The 23678-nt window shown below is 40.9% G+C and overlaps 1 protein-coding gene across 2 annotated transcripts in view; it reads right to left on the reverse strand.

Moving 5' to 3' along the window:
* Positions 1-3720: 3720 nt before the first annotated feature.
* Positions 3721-23678, reverse strand: part of LOC136872135 (uncharacterized) — a 65960-nt gene continuing 46002 nt past the window's right edge. The window contains exons 3-4 of one of the 2 annotated variants that reach the window (XM_068227404.1): positions 18726-18899; positions 3721-3965 (exon numbers count right to left, since the gene is read on the reverse strand). In XM_068227404.1, coding sequence (XP_068083505.1) covers positions 3822-3965; positions 18726-18899 — 318 coding nt within the window. In that variant the 3' untranslated portion in view covers positions 3721-3821. Of the gene's footprint in view, positions 3966-18725; positions 18903-23678 lie in introns of both variants that reach the window. The other variant, XM_068227403.1, reaches the window with a different exon arrangement.

Here is a 23678-nt window from a genome sequence, read left to right on the forward strand (position 1 = left end):
TGGGATTTAGGGTTGGGCTGACCGGAACAGGCAGCTGTTCTGAAACATTAGGAGCTAGAGTGGAGTGTTTCGGTACACTGTGCCGGCACACGGAACTGTAACTGCGGGAAAGGGATCACTTCGTGAGGCAACATGGTATGCACCGCTTCAGTAGAAAAGTACCTGTAGCCTACCGGACGCGGTGTGTGTAGTTAAGGCCAGCGTAAAGCAGCACGGAACGTGAAGAAAAAGTCGGAGCACCGAAATTCGCGCCGAATAATCACTTTTAAATGCTGCTTCTGGGTTATGATTTTGCAGTCAATACAAATTACACATACCACGGTTACAGCGACAGTACGCGTGTTTAAAAGTAACTATTCCAAGGATATTTTCACCAACTGAAATGCATCGGCCTGTATTGTAAGCAATTAGTGCCAGGGTAAAGCTTCTCGTCACGTGAAAAATCCTTCGGAACTCGGAAAATGCACCCAAAATGATGTTGAAGTCCTGCTTTTAGGATAAGAATGCTTTCATTCATTCTGAAATTAACCTGTTGCAATTACTCCGTCAGTAGATGCGTTTACAAATATAACAAACAGAACTCTAGTGCGACATTCTGCAAAGATTACCGTCTTTTGTACGGTATAAAATTTGTTACTAGGCTTCAGTGAAAACACTCTTAAAGAGCAGTTAAAAAACAGAACAAATTAAGTGATTCGCATGTACCGAAGACCAGTGGCCAGTACAATGGGACTGACAGAACACTCCAACACGTGGCAGCACACAGTCAGTAGGCGAAGTGCGAAGGGCAGTGCATGGTGGCACTTTAGACGGGACAGCGAGTCACTGTCTCGGTCTCTCTTGAGAATGTTTTGAAACAACAGCTGTCCACCGGCACAGTGTGCCGAAACAGGGACATAGTGCCCAACCCTATTGAGATTATTGAGGAGAGTCTTCTTCTTTGAAGGTTGCAGTATGTGAAGAAGAGGAAGAAGAACAAGACGACCTTTTGTATTTCCGGATTTCTCTTTGCCTCTCTTTTCTGTTGCGTCTACGGCCCACGCTATCCATGTTCCATTTTTTTCTAGTTTCCTGTCTTTGATGTAAATTCCCAAATCTAAAGAGTAGAAATGAGGAAGATTAGCAGACCTTTATTAAAACAACCGTAATGAAAAACAAACGAGAAATCACATGAGAGGTACAGTTACTAGCAGCAGCGAATTACACTTAAATTTAGATCACCCTATCTCGACTAGCCTTTACGCCTTCCACACATCAGGTGTAGAGAAATTCCGGAAGATATCTTCGTACTGCTTCACTTGCTTAGCGTACCTCTAGAGAACTTGAAGTTCAGGGTGGAAGAAGTGATACAGAAATTCAAAATAATTTCGGCAGGCGGTAGTGATTCTTTATAAACTCGCACCACCTACACTATCTGACCAAAAGTCTCCAAACATTTCTGCACACTAGTAAACAACACAAAATGACACATCGTAACGGTACAAAACGAGGCAGGGAGGTTTGTATTGTTCAGTGCGACTATGGAACAGCAACAAGGGTAGGTCAGGGGAGCTTAGTGACTTTCTACATGGGTAATCATCGGTTGCCATATCAGCAAGAAATCAGTAAGTGATATTTACAGCATGTGGTTTCTCAAGAACTGCAATGTTGGTGACCCGGTCTTTACATTTGATGTTCAAGATGGATCTAAGTTTTTGCAGATGGAAGCGTTCTACCTTTTTGATATCCTGACGGTAGAGAGTCAACGTTTCACAACCGTAAAGCAGTGTTGATATGACAACATTATGGTAAACCATGATCTTGGTACGCATTGTAAGGTTCTTATTCATGAATACACGACGGGATAAACGCCCAAATGCTGAGTGGACAGCACCAATTATCATATCAACATCTTGTGAGCAGTTAGCATTTGTTGAGAGGATACCTCCTAAATATAAAAACTGGCCGGCCTGCTGCAGTGGAGTACCGCAGTGGAGATATAGAAAGGTGGGAGGTTCGATCCATGTGCAGGCTGTGAGAGTACATTAATGGAGAGAGCAAAATGACCGCAAGAACTCTTGAAACAACTGACTTACTGTTGCAGCTCCTCGGGTGTGAGAGCAGGTGCGGCAGCGTCATCTGCATACGGCAATTCTCTACGTAACGTTAGTAAAACCCGGATTACGATACTACTAAGTAGTAGACAGTGTAAACTGAATAAAAGACACCTCATTTTTACACATTTGGCAATGTCAGGTTCCACTGTATTTCTGTGTAGCACCTGTATTATCTGTCTTAAACTAGGCATAGGTGAAGTTTGCAATTCCTGGAAACAACGTCAGCCTGTTCTGAGCGAGCCTATATCACTGCTATCAATGAAAAACTGTGGGGGGGGGGCACGTTATTTGTGTGATGAAGATTGTCCTGTATAGAAAGTTCTTGCCATCGTAGAACTAAGTACAGGCCAAGGTCAACGTGGTGATGAGCAGTGAAACTGTTTTGAGGAAGAAAGACATCCCAGCGGTCCAGATGCAGAAGCGACGATCAGAAGGGACTACCCTGAGTGATACCCTCAGTAGTGTCCACATTGCACGTGTGATCCAAAATACTCTGTTCTCAAGGTGTGTAGTGATATCCTCAGATATCAGGAAAAACAAGGGAATCCAATTAATTCCTTTACTGAGACATCACTTACAGATTAACTCCAAACATTTTATTTAGACTTCGATCGGAACCAAATTGTCTCAAGCAGCCTTGTATTACTGCCATACATGTGGGGAACAGTAAGACTGGAGACGCGTGACAATTATACCCCTAGTGGAATTATTTTGGAATGAGCTGTCCAGCTTGAAATTTGTGTCCTATTCATCATCGAACTGAGAAGCTTATTGTAAGCAATAGACTTAAGAATAGTTTATTCTCGCACTTCTAGTGTTTCCATGCTTGAATACACTGTGTTCAAGACACGCCGTCAGTTGTCTGTTAGCTGTGACCGCAGTTAGGCTTTAGCCCACAGAGATGGAGAATGCTGCTGAAAATAGAGGTGGCTGTATTCAGAGAGATGTTGTGTGATCCCAGATAAATTCAGTGATGCAGTTGACAGGATAACTTTTCCTCACTTCTTCTTCTTCTTTGACGTTATTATTTTGACCGCGAGGAAAAATCACCATGACTAGCTACGAGTAGTACTGCGTTTCGTTATTTTTGCACCTTCAGCGTCAACATTTTATTTTTAAAGAAACTATTTATGCAAGATCAACAGGTTTATGGAATTTATATTTTGACTTATACCGTATATGTTTCTTTAATGTTGTTCCTTTGTCTCAAAAATAGTGAAATTATTTATTTGTGCCGAGTATTTAAATTCTATATTTATGAGGTTATTATTTATGTAGATTGAGAATAATGCTATCTGAGTATTATCTTGCCCATCCCTCTTCATCTTCCTAGTGTGTGGGTTCCCTTCCAGTTTTGTTTTCACCGGGGGGCTGGTTTGGAAATGAAGTTTTATTCCTGGTACGTGTCTTGTTTCATCTTAAAGTGGTGCTGAATGGTACTACGTCTCATGGTTCGCGATCTCGCGTACTCCCTCATCCAACCCTCCTCATTCTTTCGTGGCTGTACCCTCATCTGACCAAAGACATGAGCTATAGTGCTGAGAGGGTGGTGCAGAGTTACAAAGTACAAAAAGTACTGTTATCTCAATGTGTGTTTAGGGATATCAAGAGAAAGAAGTGAATCCAGTTAATTTCTTTATTCATACATCAAATACAAGTTTATGGAATAAACTCTACCACAGAAGTAAGCAGCAATAGCGATAGTGTTGAGAGAATGCTAATATTTTAGACTTCGATCTGAACCAGCTTGTCTCGATCCTCCTTGTACTTCTGCCATACATCAGTGGAAGAGTAAGACTGGAAGATATCTTCGTAGTTTTTCAAGTCCTCAGCATAACTTTGAATTACCCGGGTCCATGGGTAGAGATACTAGAACACAAACAAAGCAGTTGATGATCTAGCATATACCTGAACAAATAAATACTTTTTTGCAACTTGCTATACGTCGCTCCGACGCAGATAGGTCTTATGGTGACGATGGGATAGGAAAGGCCTAGGAGTGGGAAGGAATCCACTACCTCTCGTATGCATGCTCACAGTCGCGTGCACCAAACCGCACGGCCAACTCGGCAGGTAGTAAATACTGTTAAAAGAACGTTTAAGAAGATTGAATTGACAGACCACAATACTGCACTGTAATTTTCAAAAATGACCTCTTGGAATGCAAAGACTGTAGCAACTGTTGTTTTAATAGGCAAGAAAATAGGGTTATTAGTTTCTTTAAAACCTGTTGGCAATAACTTTGTGGATGATGATTAGTGTAGTTGTTGTTTCAATTAATTTATCAGCGAGATGATCAAGATAAATGTAAGGGTCGACGATAGGAAAAGGAGTGTTGTGACAAGAATGTAGTAGATGGTCTGTAACGGAGTCATTATAAACTAAAATAAGGTCCAAGCAAAGGAATGCTTCGAGTAGACAGTTCTCGAACTCGGTGATGGACCCATGCAGCCCATGAGGGCTTCGGGCTGCCAAGACAACTGCTACCCAGCCAGAGTGCATACACAGCAGAGTGGCGGCGATAAGGACCCCGAAGCCATGACTGTTTCTTACTTCAGTAACTGAAGAGTGATTCTACATATTGATAAAGCTACAGCGCACAACAAAGTGTTGTTTGTATTACAGGGGGTTATTCCAAACTTAGCTCGTCGTTGTGCAGAGCTCCATTCGTCAATAGGAGTACGGATGTTATTTTTGAAAGAATGTGGTTTTCCCAACCTGTTCCAATAATAGCCATCCTTTGCTGAAACTCACGGCAACCAACAAGGCTTTTGAAATAATTAGCCAGTTCTGAGAACCAAGCAGTCAGCGAAGATGCCATAACAAAGATATGCTCCTTATCTAAACTCCAAATACTGAAGTTTCGAGCCTGTTTATACCTCTCGGCAGTCAGTGTAGGTAACTAGGCCTACGATGGACAGTTGAGTCGTAACTTGTTTGGTCATAGGAACGAGATTATTTCTTAATATTGTGGCGATCAGCGTGTTTTGGTTACTGTAATTGGAATATGCGTTTCTTGTGTGTGTGTTGTACCGTATAATGTGTATTATTTTAATCTTTACAATTTGAAAACTAAATTCTGTAATTAATTAATTAATTAATTAAGGAGTGGCCTTTACAATCACAGCTTGGCAGGTTCTAGTTTCAGTTAACAGATAAGGCATAGGCCTACATATATAACAAGGGATATTTTACAATTATTGATTTACATCATAATATCATTATTTTACATGGAGAAAGGAAGACATTCAAAATAAACTAAACTTAGGTGGGAAAATGGGTACACAATGGTTATCGATTTATTCTCCAACATATCGTCCAAGGAAGTACCTGCGTACTTTTTTCTTAAATCTGTACAACTTATTGATGGTTTTAATTTGGGAGGTAGATTGTTAAAGGCTGTGCTTGCTGAATAAGAAATGCTTTTAACACCATATTTGGTAGTGTTAGTAGAATCTTTGTAAAACTGGTTTGCTGATCTTGTGTTATGGGTGTGAATGTCTTTGCTGTATCGTAGTTCTGCATTAACATAAATCATATTATTTTTATACCTGAACATAAATAAAGCTTGGAAGTATCTTAGAAGTGAAGCGTCCACGGTGTGAGGAATTACTTAATTTAATTTCCGGGTTTAACCGTGTTGTAGTTGTCTGTACATCACGTACAGTTTACCGACGTTTCGAATACATTGCAGTATTCTTTGTCAAGGCGACTGAAATACCCCTACTCGATCCGAGGTAATCAGTCTCCCAGGCAGCAATTTACACTACTAGAGTGGCCCTGACCTTGGCCTTTTATATCCTAGCCTTTCTGGCTGACGTAAGCCCTGGCTGTCTCGTGAGCATTCTGGAAGGCATGTGTCACAACCAGGTAGTGGGAGTTTGCCCGCGCTGTTATGTAATGGTGTTTCGGCCCGTGTGTTTATGTAGTGGTCTGTATGTCTTAAATTATGAATGATAGACATCCAAGAATTACTGATTTTATATCCTTCTTCTAAATTTATGTTGTTCGGATGTTTCTTGATCTCAATAGCCTCGCGGATTTTCCTTTCCAGATTCCAAGGGATAGCTGGTAGGATCTTTGTGTTGCCAAATGATATTTCGTACCTTGTTTCGTAGGAATGCTTGGCTACCGCTGAAATATCTGTGTTTTGGTTCTTGGTGTGACGGATATGTTCTTTTAGGCGAGTGGAGATCAGACATTTTGATTCACCAACATAACAAGCTTCGCAGGTACATTCAATGTGATATAGTCCAGGAGCTTGTAATTCTATTGTGTCTTTTACTGGTGGTAGATAACGGGCTAGCTTCCGGTGAGGTTTATAGATGGTTTTTATGTCGTATTTGTCCAGTATCTTGCCGATCCTGTCTGTAGTATTTTTAATGTATGGCAGTATCGCTGTTTTCGGGCGGGTCAGTTCTTCTTGTTATGTTATTTTGTACATGTATTTTTTGTGAAAAAATCATTTAGCTTAGTGTAATTTATTTTCAGGTTTGTTTGTACATTTGCGCCACTACTGAATGGAGAGCTCTCTTTAATTTGTGTTGTTACTAGAATTAGAATATTATGATCACTAATGTTACTTATTACATTATATACATAGTAATCAGCAGTGGCAAAGTTTGAGTGTACCGTATATGATCAATTAAATTTGATGATGTGGGTGTTATTCTTGTTGGTAGCCTTACATTGCAGGGGTAAAAAAATTGTAAGAATTCAATTTGGAGAATACTGTGTTAACTGTTAATGATCTTAATGACTTAAGTTGTCCATACACTGACAGTTCCCCTCCAGTAAACTCTCTAGCTAGATGGTGAGATTCAAAGCTAGGTACGGTATGTTATAATAGGATGTTTCTTCATCTGATAGCCAATTTTCTGTTATGACTATAATGTCAAGTTCTGTAACCTCACCAGTAATAAGCATAATATCCTCAAACTTGTTCCTAACACTTCGTGCATTGATACAGATACATTTAAATGTAGAATGTAGAGCTTGATTCTTAGTTTGTAATTTATAGTTTTCTATAGTATCACAGTGGATCTCAACGGAACTTATTATTTCCTTACTGCTATACATGTCATGTACCATTTAAAATCAGTATAAATTCGTGTGAATGCAGTACCTGCAGTGTTTACTGTCCGGGTTTATTCTCGAGGTGTGCGATCTTTTCTTCGTTGCTGATGAGCATGCTTGGTCCATCCCTAGCTTCGCGGACGTAGATCTTGCAGTCCCTTGTCCACGTGGCAAATATTTTGCCATTCGGCTTCAGTAGCCTGCACCTTCTTGCAATGTTCTCATTCTTGGGCGAAATATGGTCATTAACGAATACTTTGCGTGATGGGTAGTTCAGTCCAATATCCTGGGTGTTCAACACTTTTTTCTGTATTCTTGGATTATTATTATTATTATTATTATTAGCATTATTAGTATTATTATAAGTAGTAGTAGTAGTACCGTTGCTGTTCATTGTAATAATATACAACCTTGTACTATGAAATAAACTTGTAACGTTGCTTATCAGGAAATGAGGGGGCCCATTTTCAAAGTTCTTCCAATTTGAAGAATGCACTTTACATTTCTGTTCACACTTGTTTCAGTTGAACTGAATTCAAGAAGATTCTTCAAGTACTAGTACTTTAAGTGTTTCACCTGGTATTTTGTGAAGTGCGTTCTTCAGATTGAAAAAAAATCTTTGAGAACTTGCACAAGACGTGTGATCGTGATGAATGTTTAACATTCAACTCTTTATTTGTTTTGGACCGAACATCAACACTGCACGTTTGTTTCATAAATTGTATCTATCTATAATTCATGTCTTGCCTTAACTTTAATAATTTTGACTGATGACGGTCTCTAGCAAGACCGAAACTTGTTTCATCAAATATATGTAACTTTTTCTAGGTTACAATAAATAATGTTGAACAGGTAGAAACCTGTTAACTTTTGTTTTACCGTATATAATTTCTAATCGAATTGTATTGTTCCCTACAAAATATTGTAGGTCAATTGGAATTATGTCAACCTTATTTTCCCCTGAATATTCTTACTCTGAATTATCAGTACCATTTCCTAATATGGCAGAATAGTGCATTCGATTTCAGTTCTACTTGAAACATGTATCATTTTAGGACGTGGTAATTTGGTCAAAATAAAGTTCCTAAATACAGGTTGGTAGGTACCTAATAAAATCTCTAGTATATATTGACAAGAGGAATGAAAAATGTAAAGTTCCGTGTCCGTAGCTTTTATATTTTTTCAAGTAAACGTTGGTTGTTCTGTAATATAAATTCTAATGTCGCTGCTGCTCAAGGTTAGTATGTAACAGGTTGCCCAGAACAGGGGGTTTCTGCGTTCGGAGGGCTTCGGCTACGCTCGGTTACGACGTCACCGCCTAGGTTAGTAACCTTGACTGCCAGTCCCGTTAAAAGTCTGTGCAGCTTTTTTTTACGGGGGGGGGGGCCCGTAGCCCGCTCCCCCGTCGTGGCAATCGACTCAATCTACATTGCCTCCGACATGCTATTAGTTCTAAGTAGAAAGAGATAGCTGGGAAGAGTGGGAAATGATACAAGGAGTATCTGCCTGTTTCCATGTTGGACACGTTACCAGGCGAGTTTGTATTGGTTGGGTGGTGTTAAGGTGTGGTATTGAAAGGTCAGGGAAAAACCACATAGGCAGGAAAGAGAATGAGCCTACATGTAAATCCACACTCTAATATATACAGTTGCGAAGCTCTAATAAGAGGAAGGTTCATCCACTTGATAGCTGGAGCGACACTAGCACCTCTAGCGGCGAGGTAGAGGCAACTTGCTGGCAGACAACAGGGAACGTATTACCACCACAGTCTAAAATGGTCATAACGTCTGAACCATTCATGCAAATAATGTCCGGACAAGGTTATTGTAATACTTATGAAATAGTGGAGGAGATCAAACAATTTATTTCGATGAGGAGTTCGAGGATAATATCGAAATATTTATTTAATCCTAAGTCGTTATGTTTTTCACCGCGGACTATAACATAAAATCGCTTCTAGGGACCAACCGGTTCGAAATTGGTATATACCATCGCTGACTTTTTTGTAGAGGTTTTTATGCTCTACAGTTCGTACGCTTACACTTGGGGTCTATCGTTGACGGTTCAGGCAGCATAAGCCAAGAAAGTAAGTGACCCACCATGGTAGAGCGCTGGCCTACTTAGACCAACTTGGCAGGTTCGATGTCGGTCGGTCGGTCACTTGCTTTCTTGGCTTACGCTGCCTGAACCGTCAACGATAGACCCCAAGTGTAAGCATACGAATTGTAGAGCAAAGAAACCTCTACAAAAAAGTCCGGGATGGTATATACCTATTTCGAACCGGTTGCCCTCTAAAAGCGATTTTATGTTATAGTCCGCGGTAAAGAAAAATATCTCCTTAAGATTAAATAAATATTTTGATATTATCCTCGAACTCCTCATCTAAATAAATTGTTTTACCTCCTCTACTATTTCATAAGGATTACAATAACCTTGTCAGGACATTATTTGCATGAATGGTTCAGAAGTTATGACCATTTTAGACTGTAGTGGTAATTCGTTCCCTGTTGTCTGCTAGCAAGTTGCCTCTACCTCGCCGCTTGGAGCGCTGTAGTCGCCTCGGGTGAAAAATAACATCAGAGCTTCGCGACTGTTATATTAGACTGTGGTAATACTGTATGTGAGTAGTGTGCGAGTTTCTTTAATATGTGCAAGTGAGTTGCAGTTTTCATTTGAGGTATGAGCGATGCTATTAAAGCCATTCCTTATGCAGCCAGTCCGTGTTATGAATGGTGTGAAAATATCGCTCATAGGGTCAGTTGGTGCATGCACTTCTTTTTTTTTTTGCTATTTGTTTTACGTCGCACCCACACAGATAGGTCTTATGGCGACGATGGGATAGGAAAGCCTTAGGAGTGGGAAGGAAGCGGCCGTGGCCTTAATAAGGTACAGCCCCAGCATTTGCCCGGTGTGCATGTATTTCAGTTGGCTTGGCAGACTGATATGTAATAGCAACTTCTGGCTCGGCGAGGAAAGCAACGGGAAATTACCTCACTCCTCACTTTACTATTATGCCTCTTTGACGCCTAGGCTGTTTATGACAGCTGTTGGCGGAGCTGTGGAGGATCATACCAGCCTTCGGTCTGAATAACCAACATACGCAGTTTCATGTTTTTTTTAATGACTAGTCGTTGTGGTGAATAGCTGCTTTCTTACGCCAGTGTTATTTTGTGTTTGACTTGAATTGGTTTGTCTCGGGTCGCATATAAACCTGCCTGGTACTAGGTGTACGGTTGCTGTGTGCAATAACAGCTGGGTGAAAACCAGGGATTATCCCTCCAAAAGTCTTATCAAATGCTTCAGTTTCCCAAAAAATGAGGAACTAAGGAAGGAGTGGATGCAAAGGTGTAGACTTGATGGAATGTGGAACGCAGATTCGTGCCGGGTGTATTCCGAACATTTTTCTGTTGGCGATTTTGAAAGGGATCAAAAGGGCGAATTGTTAGGGCTTCCTCCCAAACGTGTGCTTAGCAAAGACGCCGTTCCCTCTAGAAATGTGTGTGTTTTGCGTAGCATAGAGCAAGTGTCGCATGATAGATTAAGAAGGAAGGAACGGAGGGGCAATAGGAAAATGGCTGACGAATTGTTAGAAGATTCAGAACATAACACGTCTATTGTAAGTTCACCACCTCCTCCAGCCACTCCACCTACCCAGGTCTGTGATAATGCTGTGGTCCTGATTGAAGAAATTGAAAGATAGAAAAAACAGTTAGATGACGAAAGAAAAACTAACGATGTCCTTAAACTGACGTTAGTGGCAGCGGAAAGCACATTTTCATCAAAGCAGCGTATCTATCAGTGGCGGCTGGTGGTATCTGAAGCTGGGTGTTGCACCAACATTTTCAGTGTTATATTTTTATAGCTTATAGAAGTATTAAGAAACTCTATCATGGTTAAGTAATGAACTACATTCCCACTAAAACTGAAATATATCTGGCAACCCAGCAAATAAAAGACTAATTATACACTGTAAATACAGTTACTCTTAATAATAATAATGTTATTGGCTATACATCACACTAACGACTTTCTGCGATTTTTGGAGACACCGAGGTGCCGAAATTTAGTCCTGCAGGAGTTCTTTTACATGCCAGTAAATCTACTGACACGAAGCTGACTTATTTGAAGCACCTGCAAATACCACCGGACTGAGTCAGGATCGAACCTGCAACGTTGGGGTCAGAAGGCCAGCGCCTCAACCGCCTGAGCCACTCAGCCTGGCACAGTTACTTTTGTCTCACTTCAATGGAAAATTTGCCGCCAGTTTTTTTATTGAAGCAAGATGTTGGCAATATTGTGGGTGGTCTGGTATGGCGTGGGAAAGAAATGACCCAGAAAGTTGGCCACGCGGTTATGGTCACGTAGCTGTGAGCTTGCATTCGGGCGATAGTGGGATCGAACACCACTGTCGGAAGCCCTGAAGATGGTTTTCCACTGTTTCCCATTTTCACACCAGGAAAATGCTGTGACTGTGCCTTAATTAAAGCCATGGTCGCTTCCTTCCAACTCCTAGCCCTTTCCTATCCCATCCTCGCCGTAAGACCTATCTGCGTCGGTGCAACGTAAAGCAAAAATTGTAAATTAAAAAAGGAAACGAAATTACCTTTGCGAGAGGAGAGAAAGTAGAAATGAAGTAATCTCCGCAGAGTGGCGCAATCTAACGGGGACATTTAGAACTGTTTCTCGGCAGGGGACTTGCTAGTCTCGTGCAACTCCCTGAGACCGATACTGGCGAGCTACCTGATGCTCGTCCCTGCTGAGGTACATTGCGCCGCGCTGTGCGCTAGACAGTTGCCGCAGGAAAGCAAACCCCCTGAGTTTGATTCAAAGCCGGCAGCGTTTATTGGTCCATTAAGACACATTGGAACAGCGAACGACCAACATTTTTTCGAAAACACGTTAGGTTTATTAAACTAAAAAATTAGAAGAAAGGCCGACAAACGAAGTGCAAAATTACTGGGAGTTGCGCAACACTGCAACAATACCACGCACCACCCCTGGTATCTATAAGTAATTTGAGTAAGGAGGTAATACTGAGGAAGTGCGGAATAACGAGTTAGAATATTCTCCTGCTGAAAGCTATTTTGAAGAAGGAAAATATTTATTTATTTATTTATTTATTTATTTATTTATTTATTTATTTATTTATTTATTTATTTATTTATTTATTTATTTAAGTTATTTATTTATTTATTTATTTATTTATTTATTTATTTATTTATTTATTTATTTATTTATTTATTTATTTATTTATTTATTTATTTATTTTATTATGGCTTCTTTCATGTGGCGAAGTTAGGGCACACGGCCATCTCTTACACTTAACCACAATACAACATATAATATTAAGGTTGCCTATTACTAATTATACTACTTATACTATTTCCTAAATTAAGCTTAAGTTACACTCCCACACAATATGCACCTTATTAGCTTATTAGCTCGTTACTTCAGTACCCTTTTCTATCTCACACAGACACTTGCACACACACTTACAATGTACACACTTATCAACCACTCTTACGTTTACATTATATAAAACTAACAGAAACAATTTTTAATTTTACAATTACCAATCACACGCACACAATACACACCAATACACACTTCAATCGGTAACTCTCAACAGGTAATCTCGGCAAGATATTTCAAATTTGAGGAAAGAGTCAATGCCCCTGACACATACTGACAGGGAATTCCAAAGCCTGGAACCGGTTACAATAAAAGAATTATTATACACAGAAGAGTGGTGAAGAGGAATAGCTAGAGTGGAGCCCGAGCGAGTGTTACGGTTATGGAAGGAAGAGAGGAAGTGAAGTTTAGATGAAATATACTGGGGGGGAGTTACTATGCAGGAGTTTGTGTATTAAGACAAGTATATGATAGTATATGATATTCACGTCTCTTAACAGGTTTTAACCAGTTTAGTGCTTGATTGTAAGGAGTAATATGCACATCATACTTTAGGTTAAAAATGAATCTAAGGCAACAATTCATAATACGCTGCAGTTTCCTAGTTTGTTCTTTAGTAGTGTCTACCAAGATAACATCACAGTAGTCAAGGATAGGAAGAATTAGGGTCTGTGTTAATCTTTGCCGCATATTTAGTGGTATAATATCTTTATTTAATTTCAGTGGGTGTAGAGTAGCAAACACCTTCTGACTTACGTTTTTGATATGTTCTGTCCAATTTAGAGTTTCAGTCATAGTCACCCCAAGATTTCTCACTGTTTTATTGTACGGGATTATGCTATTATTTATTTGTAGAGGAGGAATGATCGAATCGTTGATCTTGTGCAGGAGCTTCTGGGAACCGACAATGATAGCTTGCGATTTTGATGGATTTATGAGAAGTCTGTTTGTGAGAGCATATTCACTGAGTTTTTTCATGTCACCATTTATGCATTTTACTGCGTTTGGTAATTCGCTTAAGCTGCAATGGTAATAAATTTGGATATCATCGGCATATAGGTGATAATTACACGTTTTTAGAGATGAAATATCATTGATATACAACGTAAAAAGCAACGGTCCTAAAATACTACCTTGTGGCGTGCCAACTTTCCTTGTACGCCATTCTGAATTTCTTTCACGAGTTATCACCCGCTGCCTCCGATCTTTCATATATGACGTAACAAACTTCAGTACTGAAGGGTCAAACAAGTAAGATTCCATTTTCTTAATTAGTAGTTGTAAGTCTATTGTATCAAATGCACCACTGAAATCCAGTAGCGTTAGTACTGTAACTTGTCGTTGTTCCATAGCTAGTCTGATGTCTTCTGTCACTTTAAGGAGAGCCGTGGCAGTGTTGTACCCTTTCTTAAAGCCCGATTGTAATGGGTCAAGGAGAGAATAGTTATTTAAATATTTCAATACTTGCTCGTACACCAGTCTTTCCAAAGCCTTAGAAAGCGCTGGAAGAATAGGAACTGGGCGATAGTCAGAGGTCAGATATGATACTGTTCCAACATTTGCCGGTGAAACTGGCACTGAAATGGAAGTCGAAGGTTTGAATTACATTGCAGGTTGGATGGCTAAAAAGACACGGAAGCATTCATCCACACTTAGGTTGCCAAACAGACATAGGAGAACATACGACAGTACATCTGGGTCCTGTGTTCGAAGTCTGTCATACGGTGGTCTTACAGAGCCGATAGCTGTACGAGATGTGGAGAAACGTTCCTGTTCTTATCACAGACTTACAGTCCGAAGAGGGTCGGGAGTAAACGGAACCTAGTTTCTTTAATATGTGCAAGTGATCCTAATTTAAGTAGTGATCTGATAGTCACAACTCACATTTGTGGAAATGAAGACATATGCTCGCATAAAACTTTAAAAAACGCGAGGAAAAGGGAAAAGTGGAGGTGAGTCAAGACGATAAAGAAAATGAAGAAACTTACCAGTTAAGATAAGATTCACTTTATCATAATAGAACTGTTTGCTTGTTTATTGGTCATATTTAATGCTCAGTTTTGTTTAACTCAGAATACTTTATTGGATTTCAGTAGCGCAGCGTGGCCACTAAAACCCTATCAGCAATAACTACGGTCTTGTGACACGATTAGCTCTTACATTATTGTGTTCGTTATCTGCTATTTACAAAGTGAGTTTGAGCACGTATAGGGAACACACGCGCTACTAATTGTTTGGTTAAAACATATCGCAATCACTAAATTCCTTTGGAAAGCGCTCCCGCTATCAGAGAGCAGGTATTTGTGTGACGTCACGCTCGAATAGCCAATGACCGCAAGCCAGCCGTTGTGGGTAACCTATTACATACTGAGTGTTGCCATCTTAGCTTTTTTCATGCTAAATCTAGGTTATTTAATCCAGCGTTTAGCAGCAAAAGAAGAACATTCCCGTTGTTGCTTTCCGCCCGCTAAATCTAGCTTATTTCCTTCAACGTGCCTCATATAATATGGCGTTGTGGTCCCACCGGTATGAACTCTCTCTCTTTCTCTCTCCTTGTAGTAGCAGCGAAATTACGCATGATCATGGTAAGTGATTCACCACTGGTCCAGCGGGAGCATGGAATGTGCCTTAATGATGTAATTTTATGATATTCCTCTTCATAAATCAGTTTTACAATCGTCCGTTCACCTCACAGAACTTCCTCACTTTCCTCTATCCTATCCAACCTCCCTTGGTAAAATCTTGTTCTTTTCCGAGCCCGACGGTATTAAGTCGCGATGCCTCTTCCACTCATTAAGTAGTGATCTGATAGTCACAACTCCTTGTCTTTCTTTGGCCGATATCCTCATTTTCAAAGTGTCGGACCCCTTCCACTTTTTCTCTCTAATCAGTGTTTTATAAAGGTTGATTGACCAGTTGTACTTCCTCTTAAGACAATAACGACCACCCCTCCACCTGTCAGGACTAGTTGAGTATACATAATTAAATATCCATGGTTTGCGGTTATAGTAATTTGCTAATTGAACAGAACAAAGAACAATTTCATTCTCTAACCGGTGAGCAGTGCTATAAATATTTGGCTCAATTTTTTTTACGTTTTCTAGATCTGATTTAGCTTTTTTTAGCTTATATTGCGTGATGATCTAGATTATTAAAGGAAAATCGTGTTGGCAACACTGTATATACTCACCTTGGCTGTTGCTGGTCCAAGCCCGCACACGCGCCAGCCAAATGTGGTGTATCTAGACGAAGTGGAAACATGTACCCAAGTGCAACTATGCCTCGCTGACATCACAGGTTGGAATATCAGCATGTGTGCGCGTTCGAGCACAGCAGAATGATTGAGCTCGGGGAGGTGGGTCTGTCGTTCCGTGACATTGCGACTCGTATAGCGCACGCTGCTTCAACAGTGAGGCTTATGTGGAACCAGTGGAGAGAAGAGGGCCATACACAGCGCCAACAGGGTACTGGACGACACAACGTGACCACAGCGCGAGATTATCGCCATCTTGCCCGCTTGATCGTAACGGACAGAACAGCTTCGTCCACAGAGTTCGTTCGACTTATAGGCACTGCAATAGGTGTGGTCATGTCTGCATCGATGTTTCGACGCCGTCTTCTGAGGGCTTTACTGGTGGCAAGCGTGCCATTATGTCGGCTTCCATTGACCAGCAACCACCAACGCCGCAGACTGCTATGGGCAATTGAACACCGACACTGGCGTGCTGAGTGGCATAATATAGTGTTTTCGGACGAGTCCTGCTTCAACTTGTCCAGCAGTGATGGTCGCATATGACGTGGTGAGCGCAATCGGATAGACTGTACTGTTGCGTGGCAAAACGGACAAACGCCGGGTGTGATGGTTTGGGATGCCATTGCTTGTAACATACGATCTCGCCTCCTACGTCTTGAGGACAATCTGAAAAGCTACTACTACATCTTTATATATATTTACTCTTCACATCAACACATCAGTCAATACTGATTTGCATTTAGGGCAGTCACCCAGGCAGTATGTTCCCTATTTCTTGCTTTCCTAGCCTATTCTTAAATGATTTTAAAGAAATCTGGAATTTATTGAACATCTCCCTAGGCAAGTTATTCCAATCCCTAACTCCCCTTCCTATAAACGAATATTTGCTCCAATTTGTCCTCTTGAATTCTAACTTTATCTTCATATTGTGATCTTTCCTACTTTTAAAGACACCGCTCAAACTCATTTGTCTACTAATGTCATTCCACGCCCATCTCTCTGCCAATAGCTCGGAACATACCACTTACTCGAGCAGCTCGTCTTCTTTCTCCCAAGTCTTCCCAGCCCAAACTTTGCAACATTTTTGTAATGCTACTCTTTTGTCGAAATCACCCAGAATGAATCAAGCTTCTTTTCTTTGGATTTTTTCCAGTTCTTGAATCAAGCAATCCTAGTGAGGGTCCAATACACTGGAACCATACTCTAGTTGCGGTCTTACCAGAGACTTATATGCCCTCTTCTTTACACCCTTTCCACAACCCCTAAACACCCTCATAACCATGTGCAGAGCTCTGTACCCTTTATTTACAATCCCATTTATGTTATTACCCCAATTGAAGATCTTCCCTTATATTAACACCTAGATACTTACAATGATTCGCAAAAGGAACTTTCACCCCATCAACACAGTAATTAAAACTGAGAGGACTTTTCCTATTTGTGAAACTCACAACCTGACTTTTAACCCCGTTAATATCATAACATTGCCTGCTGTCCATCTCGCAACATTATTGAGGTCATGTTGCAGTTGCTAACAATCTTGTAATTTATTTATTACTCTATACAGAATAACATCGCCTGCAAAACCCTTATCTCTGATTCCACTTCTTTACTCATATCATTTATACCTGTATATATAAGAAAATTCAAAGGTCCAATAATACTGCCTTGAAGAATTCTCCTCTTAATTAATACAGGGTCATATAAAGCTTCGCCTACACTAATTTTCTGAGATCTATTTTCCAGAAATATAGCAATCAAATCAGTCATTCTTTCGTCTAGTCCAACTGCATTCATTTTTGCCAGCTGTCTCCCATGACCCACACTATCAAATGCTTGAGACAAGTCAATCGCGATACAGTCCATTTGACCCCTTGAATCCAAGATATCTGCTATATCTTGCTGGAATCCTACAAGTTGAGCTTAAACCCGAACTGCTTTCTATCAAACCAGTTGTTAATTTGGCAAACATGTCGAATATAATCAGAAGAATGTTTTCCCAAAGCTTAATTGCAACGCCTGTCAAACTTACTGGACTGTAATTTTCAGCTTTATGTCTATCATCCTTTCCTTTATACACAGGGGCTACTATAGCAACTCCCCATTCATTTGGCATAGATCCTTCATGCAAACAATAATCAAATAAGTACTTCAGATATGGTACTATATCCCAACCCATTGTCTTTAGTATATCCCGAGAAATCTTTTCAATTCCAGCCGCTTTTCTAGTTTTCAAATGTTGTATCTTATTGTAAACGCAACTGTTGTCATATTCAAATTTTAATTCTTCTTTAGCATTAGTCACCTCCTCTAGGTTTTACAGCCTGAAGCACTATCCCTCCTGCAGGCCGTTCCACACGCCGTATTACAGCAGGACAATGAACGGCCGCATGTGGCGAGGAATGTGCAAGCCTTCTTCGACGAACGACGGGTACCAATGCTTCCCTGGCCTGCTGACATGTCACTCATCGGTAAGCAGCTTGTTCGTTCACGTCCTCCTGCAGCTACTGTTGATGATTTGTGGACGCGTCTATTAACCGCGTGGCTGAGTATTCCCCAGCAGCCTATTCAGGCACTCTTCGATTCCATGCCACGACGTCTAGTGGCTTTGATTGCAGCGCATGGATGCGCTACGCCGTAATGAAGTTCCACAGTCACCGTGCATGTACAGGTTTGTAATTGTAATCATATGAGTCTTGTCATGTCCTAAATCTGTGAAATGAATTGCATTGTGATCACAATAGTGGCACCCCCGGACAAGGAACATAAACACAGCCAGCCAAGCTAGACTTCAAAAGCTTGCCGGTCGTTAACGAGAAATATTGCAAGAATTATAATTATTAATACAACTGATTATTTGAAATAAGATCTGAAAATACTTTCATTACCTCCGTCCTGTACTCGTTCAAAATTGCCTGCCCGTCCTTGTCGACCTGTGTCACTCCTTGCAGCAGTAAGTTAGCCGTCCATTGCTGTAGACTCTCCATATCGTATCTCACTTGCTTGTCCATGTACAGGAATACATCATCCAAAGCTGGGATGCTAGATCGCTGGCCGATCTTCTTCTGGAAACAAAAACAAGGTCACACACTCAGCCTCGTTTATCCAGCTGAAATGAGACCTGGCATTATCCTGATGGACAAAATCCACAAAATTAGTTAATGATAAAAATAACCCGCCACAGAAAAAGGTAGACACTCTTTAGCAGTAAATATTAATGGAACAAAATGACATACCGTTACAATTCTTTCACGGGGAGGGTGGGGTTATTTTATGTGTTTAAAGTGACCCACATTAGCAGCCAAACAAAGTCGATATCGCTGAACTACTGACCGAACTGTGGCTATGAGTATTGCCGGTGTGATGACCGCACTGGATGCTTCGAGGGTTTCTCGTAGCTCGTTCAGTGTAGCTGGCTTCTATCGATAACTTCATATTTCAAGGTCCCCCACAGGTGGAAGTGAAGAGTTGTAAGGTCTTGAGACCGTGATGGATACTCAACTGCTCCTCTTCGACCTATCCATCGTCCAGGTAGATTTTCACCCAAATAGGCTCTGACATCTCAGTGGTAGTGAGGTGCAGTGCCATCTTGTTGTAGATAAAACCTTTCATTTCCAAACACCTCTCGGATGGCAGGTAAAATCTATGTTTGCAACATATGAAGATGCACCTCACCAGTTACGGTACCTTCAAAGAAGAAATAGGCCAATCAATCCGCGTGACGTCAGACCACACCACACATTAACACCGGGTAGATTAACATGTTTGTCACCGGGCGAGCTGGCCGTGCGGTTAGGGGCATGCAGCTGTGAGCTCGCATCCGGGAGATGGTGGGTTAGAACCCCATTATCGGCAGCCCTGAAGATAGTTTTCCGGGGTTTCCCATTTTCACACCAGGCAAATGCTGGGGCTGTACCGTAATTAAGACAACGGTCGCTTCCTTCCCACTCCTAGGCCTTTCCTGTCCCATCGTCGCCATAAGACCTATCTGTGTCGGTGCGACGTAATGAAAAAAAAAGAAAGAAAGAAAAGAAATGTTCACGTGAACGTGCAGATTTTCATGAAGCCAGTACACGCAGTTGTGGCGGCTTCAGTTTGAATTGCGCCTCGTCAGACCAGATAAACATCTCTGCAAACCGTTCATCCTCGCCAAGCATGCCTTCAAAACACTCCAAGTACTCCATCCTTCGATTCGGGTTGTCCTCGTTCATAACATGCAGCGATCTTGGAATGTACACTTTCCACGTTGCAGTGCTGGAAGCTGTCTTGTTGATGCTTTTGGTACCGTCGGCTTCAGACATCCCGAGTACGTGTTGGTGGCTGAGTTCCGGGGTACCTCCATCATGTTTTGCTTCCACTTTATTGTGCCAGGCTCCTTATTTTCATTATCCTATCGATCAATATTTGTTCTTTTCTGACCCCAACGGTATTAGATGGCGAGGCCTAGGGATTCCTTAATTTTCACGCCCTTCGTAACCCTTGTCTTTCTTTGGCTGATACCTTCATTTTTTTGAAGTGTCGGACCCCATCTATTCTTTCCCTTCGATTAGTGTTAACAGAGGATGGTTGCCCAGTTATAGTTCCTCTTAAAACAGTATTCACTACCACCGAGCTCGATAGCTGCAGTCGCTTAAGTGCGGCCAGTATCCAGTATTCGGGAGATAGTAGGTTCGAAACCCACTGTCGGCAGCCTTGAAAATGGTTTTCCGTGGTTTCCCATTTTCACACCAGGCAAATGCTGGGGCTGTACCTTAATTAAGGCAACGGCCGCTTCCTTCCCACTCCTAGTCCTTTCCTATCCCATCGTCGCCGTAAGACCTATCTGTGTCGGTGCGACGTAAAGCAACTATCAAAAAAAAAATTGTATTCACCACCACCACCCCCTATTACTCCACGTAAACAATGGTTTCGGTATTTACACATCACGTCCGTCATTAGGATGAGGCTGGAACAGTAGGTATCTCTTCAAAATGGCCTTCCGTCGCCCAAATGCAAACTTACTTCATTCAATGCTCCACTAGCATCTGCTAGAAAACGCGCACCAAAATTGTCGCGTCATTCACCGTGACCTTCATCATCGGGAACAATGGACTCGGTCTACGCTATCGTGCAAGAACTGGAACGATGTTCCAAAGAGCGTCTACAAAACCGCAGGCGAGAGCTCGAATTATTTTAGAAGATAGATGAACACTTCAAATCCCCTCGATCCATTGTGGTTACATACCATTTTAGGAAGTTCCTTTCTTTCTTTTTCGTTTTTTGCGTTGCATCGACACTGTTAGATCTTATGGTGACGATGGGATAGGAAAGGGATAGAAGTGAGAAAAAAGCGGCCATGGCTTTGATTAAAGTGCAGCCCCAGCATTTTCCTAGTGTGAAAATGGGATACCACGGTAAACCATCTTCAGAGCTGCCGACAGCGGAGTTCTAGCTCGGATTTTTCAGCAATAGTTTCGATTCCTTGTTAGACGGCACCACATTAGAAAGCCTGCAAACCAGTAGCTCAGTCCATATTATTATTATTATTATTATTATTATTATTATTATTATTATTATTATTATTATTATTATTATTATTATTATTATTATTATTATTATTATTGTTGTTGTCACGGGGCAATCCGTGGACCAGCAGAGGTGAAAGAAGCTGCCGGGGTGAATGGGTCTAACTACAATGTCAAGGAAAGAATTTTAAAAACTTAACTGAAGGTTATATTTTGAAAAATACAAAATTAACAACTTTAGTGATATAACAATGACATAGTAATTTAGAAACAAGGCTTTGGAAAAACAAAGATTTCCAACCTTTAACACACTTGGGCTACAATTTTTAATTTTTTTTCTGAGCTTCCAGCTCAAACGTTACAGAGGAGCATAAATTCACAAAAGGGCAGAAATTTCCTAATACCTGGAGCACTTGCTCCCAAAATGGCAATGTTAAGCCTCCGAGAGGCACTTTTACAACACATGAAAAAGAGCTGCGTGCTCTAAGCTTTATTGAAGGCAATATTAGAAAATTACCATCACTCGCCACCAAGGCACAACAAAATTTAAAACAGGGGTATCTAGTACCCAACCTACTGGGCCGTTGCGGAAAAGAACAGGTTAAGAAAATGGCCCGAAACACAAACTGAATGGAGGCGAGTACTTGCACTCCTAAATATGCATTCTTAAAACCTAAGGGGCACTAGGCCGATGAAACAGGGGCTATTCCCAAACTATGGAGGTGACTCGTATAAGAATAAATTAAGACTTTACGGGAAGGAAGAAAACCAGTTACAAAACGTAGTCACCTCAAACCAATATGAAGGGGAGCTCGAGAGGCTACATCACTCTCTATCTTGTGAAGTTTTTACATTAGCTGGCAGAAATTACATTTTCAGAAAGGTAGGTTACATAGTTAAAGTTTCGGACCCCTCCCTCGGAGCTAAGAAGAAATAAAGATGTTAATTGGCCATTACCTTGCTGAAGAACTGCTGCCTGATGAAAGAGGCGCTTCCTGTCTTCTGCTTGATACACACACACTAAGTTAGATGACGATCAAATGGCCAAGAGACGTGAAAATCCGCAGTTTATAAACCCTCGCAAAAATTTCGAGATCTTTCATGAATAATCAAGACACACCCACAGGGGTTTATTGGTCAAAGTTTAAAAGTGACACTCAGAATCGATGAAGAAGCCTGTGATAGGCGGAAAATTAATGACAGAAATTCGTGATTGGCTAAATTCAAAACAGGTGGAAAGAAAAGATCAATATTGCCAAACCAAAAATGAATGAACATAATTTAGTAAAAAAATAACTTATGAATACAAAACTTCTTCAAATCAAAAGTACTTCCACTTCCCACCAGGGTGCATGATCATAGTTTATTAGCAGTGACATCTGTTGAAAAAAGTCCAAACTTCTTGATGAAGGGCAAACAAAACAAGTAGAAATTCACACAGTACAGGAAACTTCAAAATAAAAGAAAAAATCATTAGATTTCTGTAGTGACATCTTCTGAGTAATGGTTGAAGTAGGTCTAGTTTCAAGTTCACGATTTCTCCAGAAGAAGAGTTCTTTTAGGCACAAGATTTAAATGTGCGGCTTAGAGATGTACCTCCCGGTACAATTATTATTATTATTATTATTATTATTATTATTATTATTATTATTATTATTATTATTATTATTATTATTATTTATTAATGCGTTTACCCTCCTGGGATGGTTTTTCCCTCGGACTCAGCGAGGGATTCCCACCTCTACCACCTCAAGAGCAGTGCCTGGAGCGTGCGACTTTGGATCGGGGATACAACTAGAGATGAGTACCAGTATCTCCACCGAGCGGATTTACCTGCTATGCTGAATAAAGGCCTTGTGGGAGGATGGGAAGATCGTAAGGAATAGACAAGGAAGAAGGAAGGAAGCGGCCGTGGCCTTAAGTTAGGTACCCTCGTGGCATTTGACTGGCCGAGAAGTGGGAAACCACAGAAAACCACTTCGAGTATGGCTAAAGTGGGAATCGAATCCCCTCTACTCAGTTGACCTCCCGAGGCTGAGTGGACTACGTTCCAGCCCTCGTATGCTACCACTTTTCAAATTTCGTGGCAGAGCCGGGAATCGAACCTGGGCCTCCGTGGCTGGTAGTTGTTCACACTAACCACTACACTACAAGTGCGGACATTATTATTATTATTAGTATTATTATTATTATTATTATTATTATTATTATTATTATTATTATTATTATTACCCTGTGTAAAGGCCTGAGTATAATTGAATCACATTTTTATAACTGGAGACTGCAGCTAGTAAGGTGGAATTAGACAGTCTCCATCTCAACAAGGAGATGGTAGAC

This window comes from Anabrus simplex, chromosome 4 (genome assembly GCF_040414725.1).
Source record: "Anabrus simplex isolate iqAnaSimp1 chromosome 4, ASM4041472v1, whole genome shotgun sequence".
Taxonomy (NCBI): domain Eukaryota; kingdom Metazoa; phylum Arthropoda; class Insecta; order Orthoptera; family Tettigoniidae; genus Anabrus; species Anabrus simplex.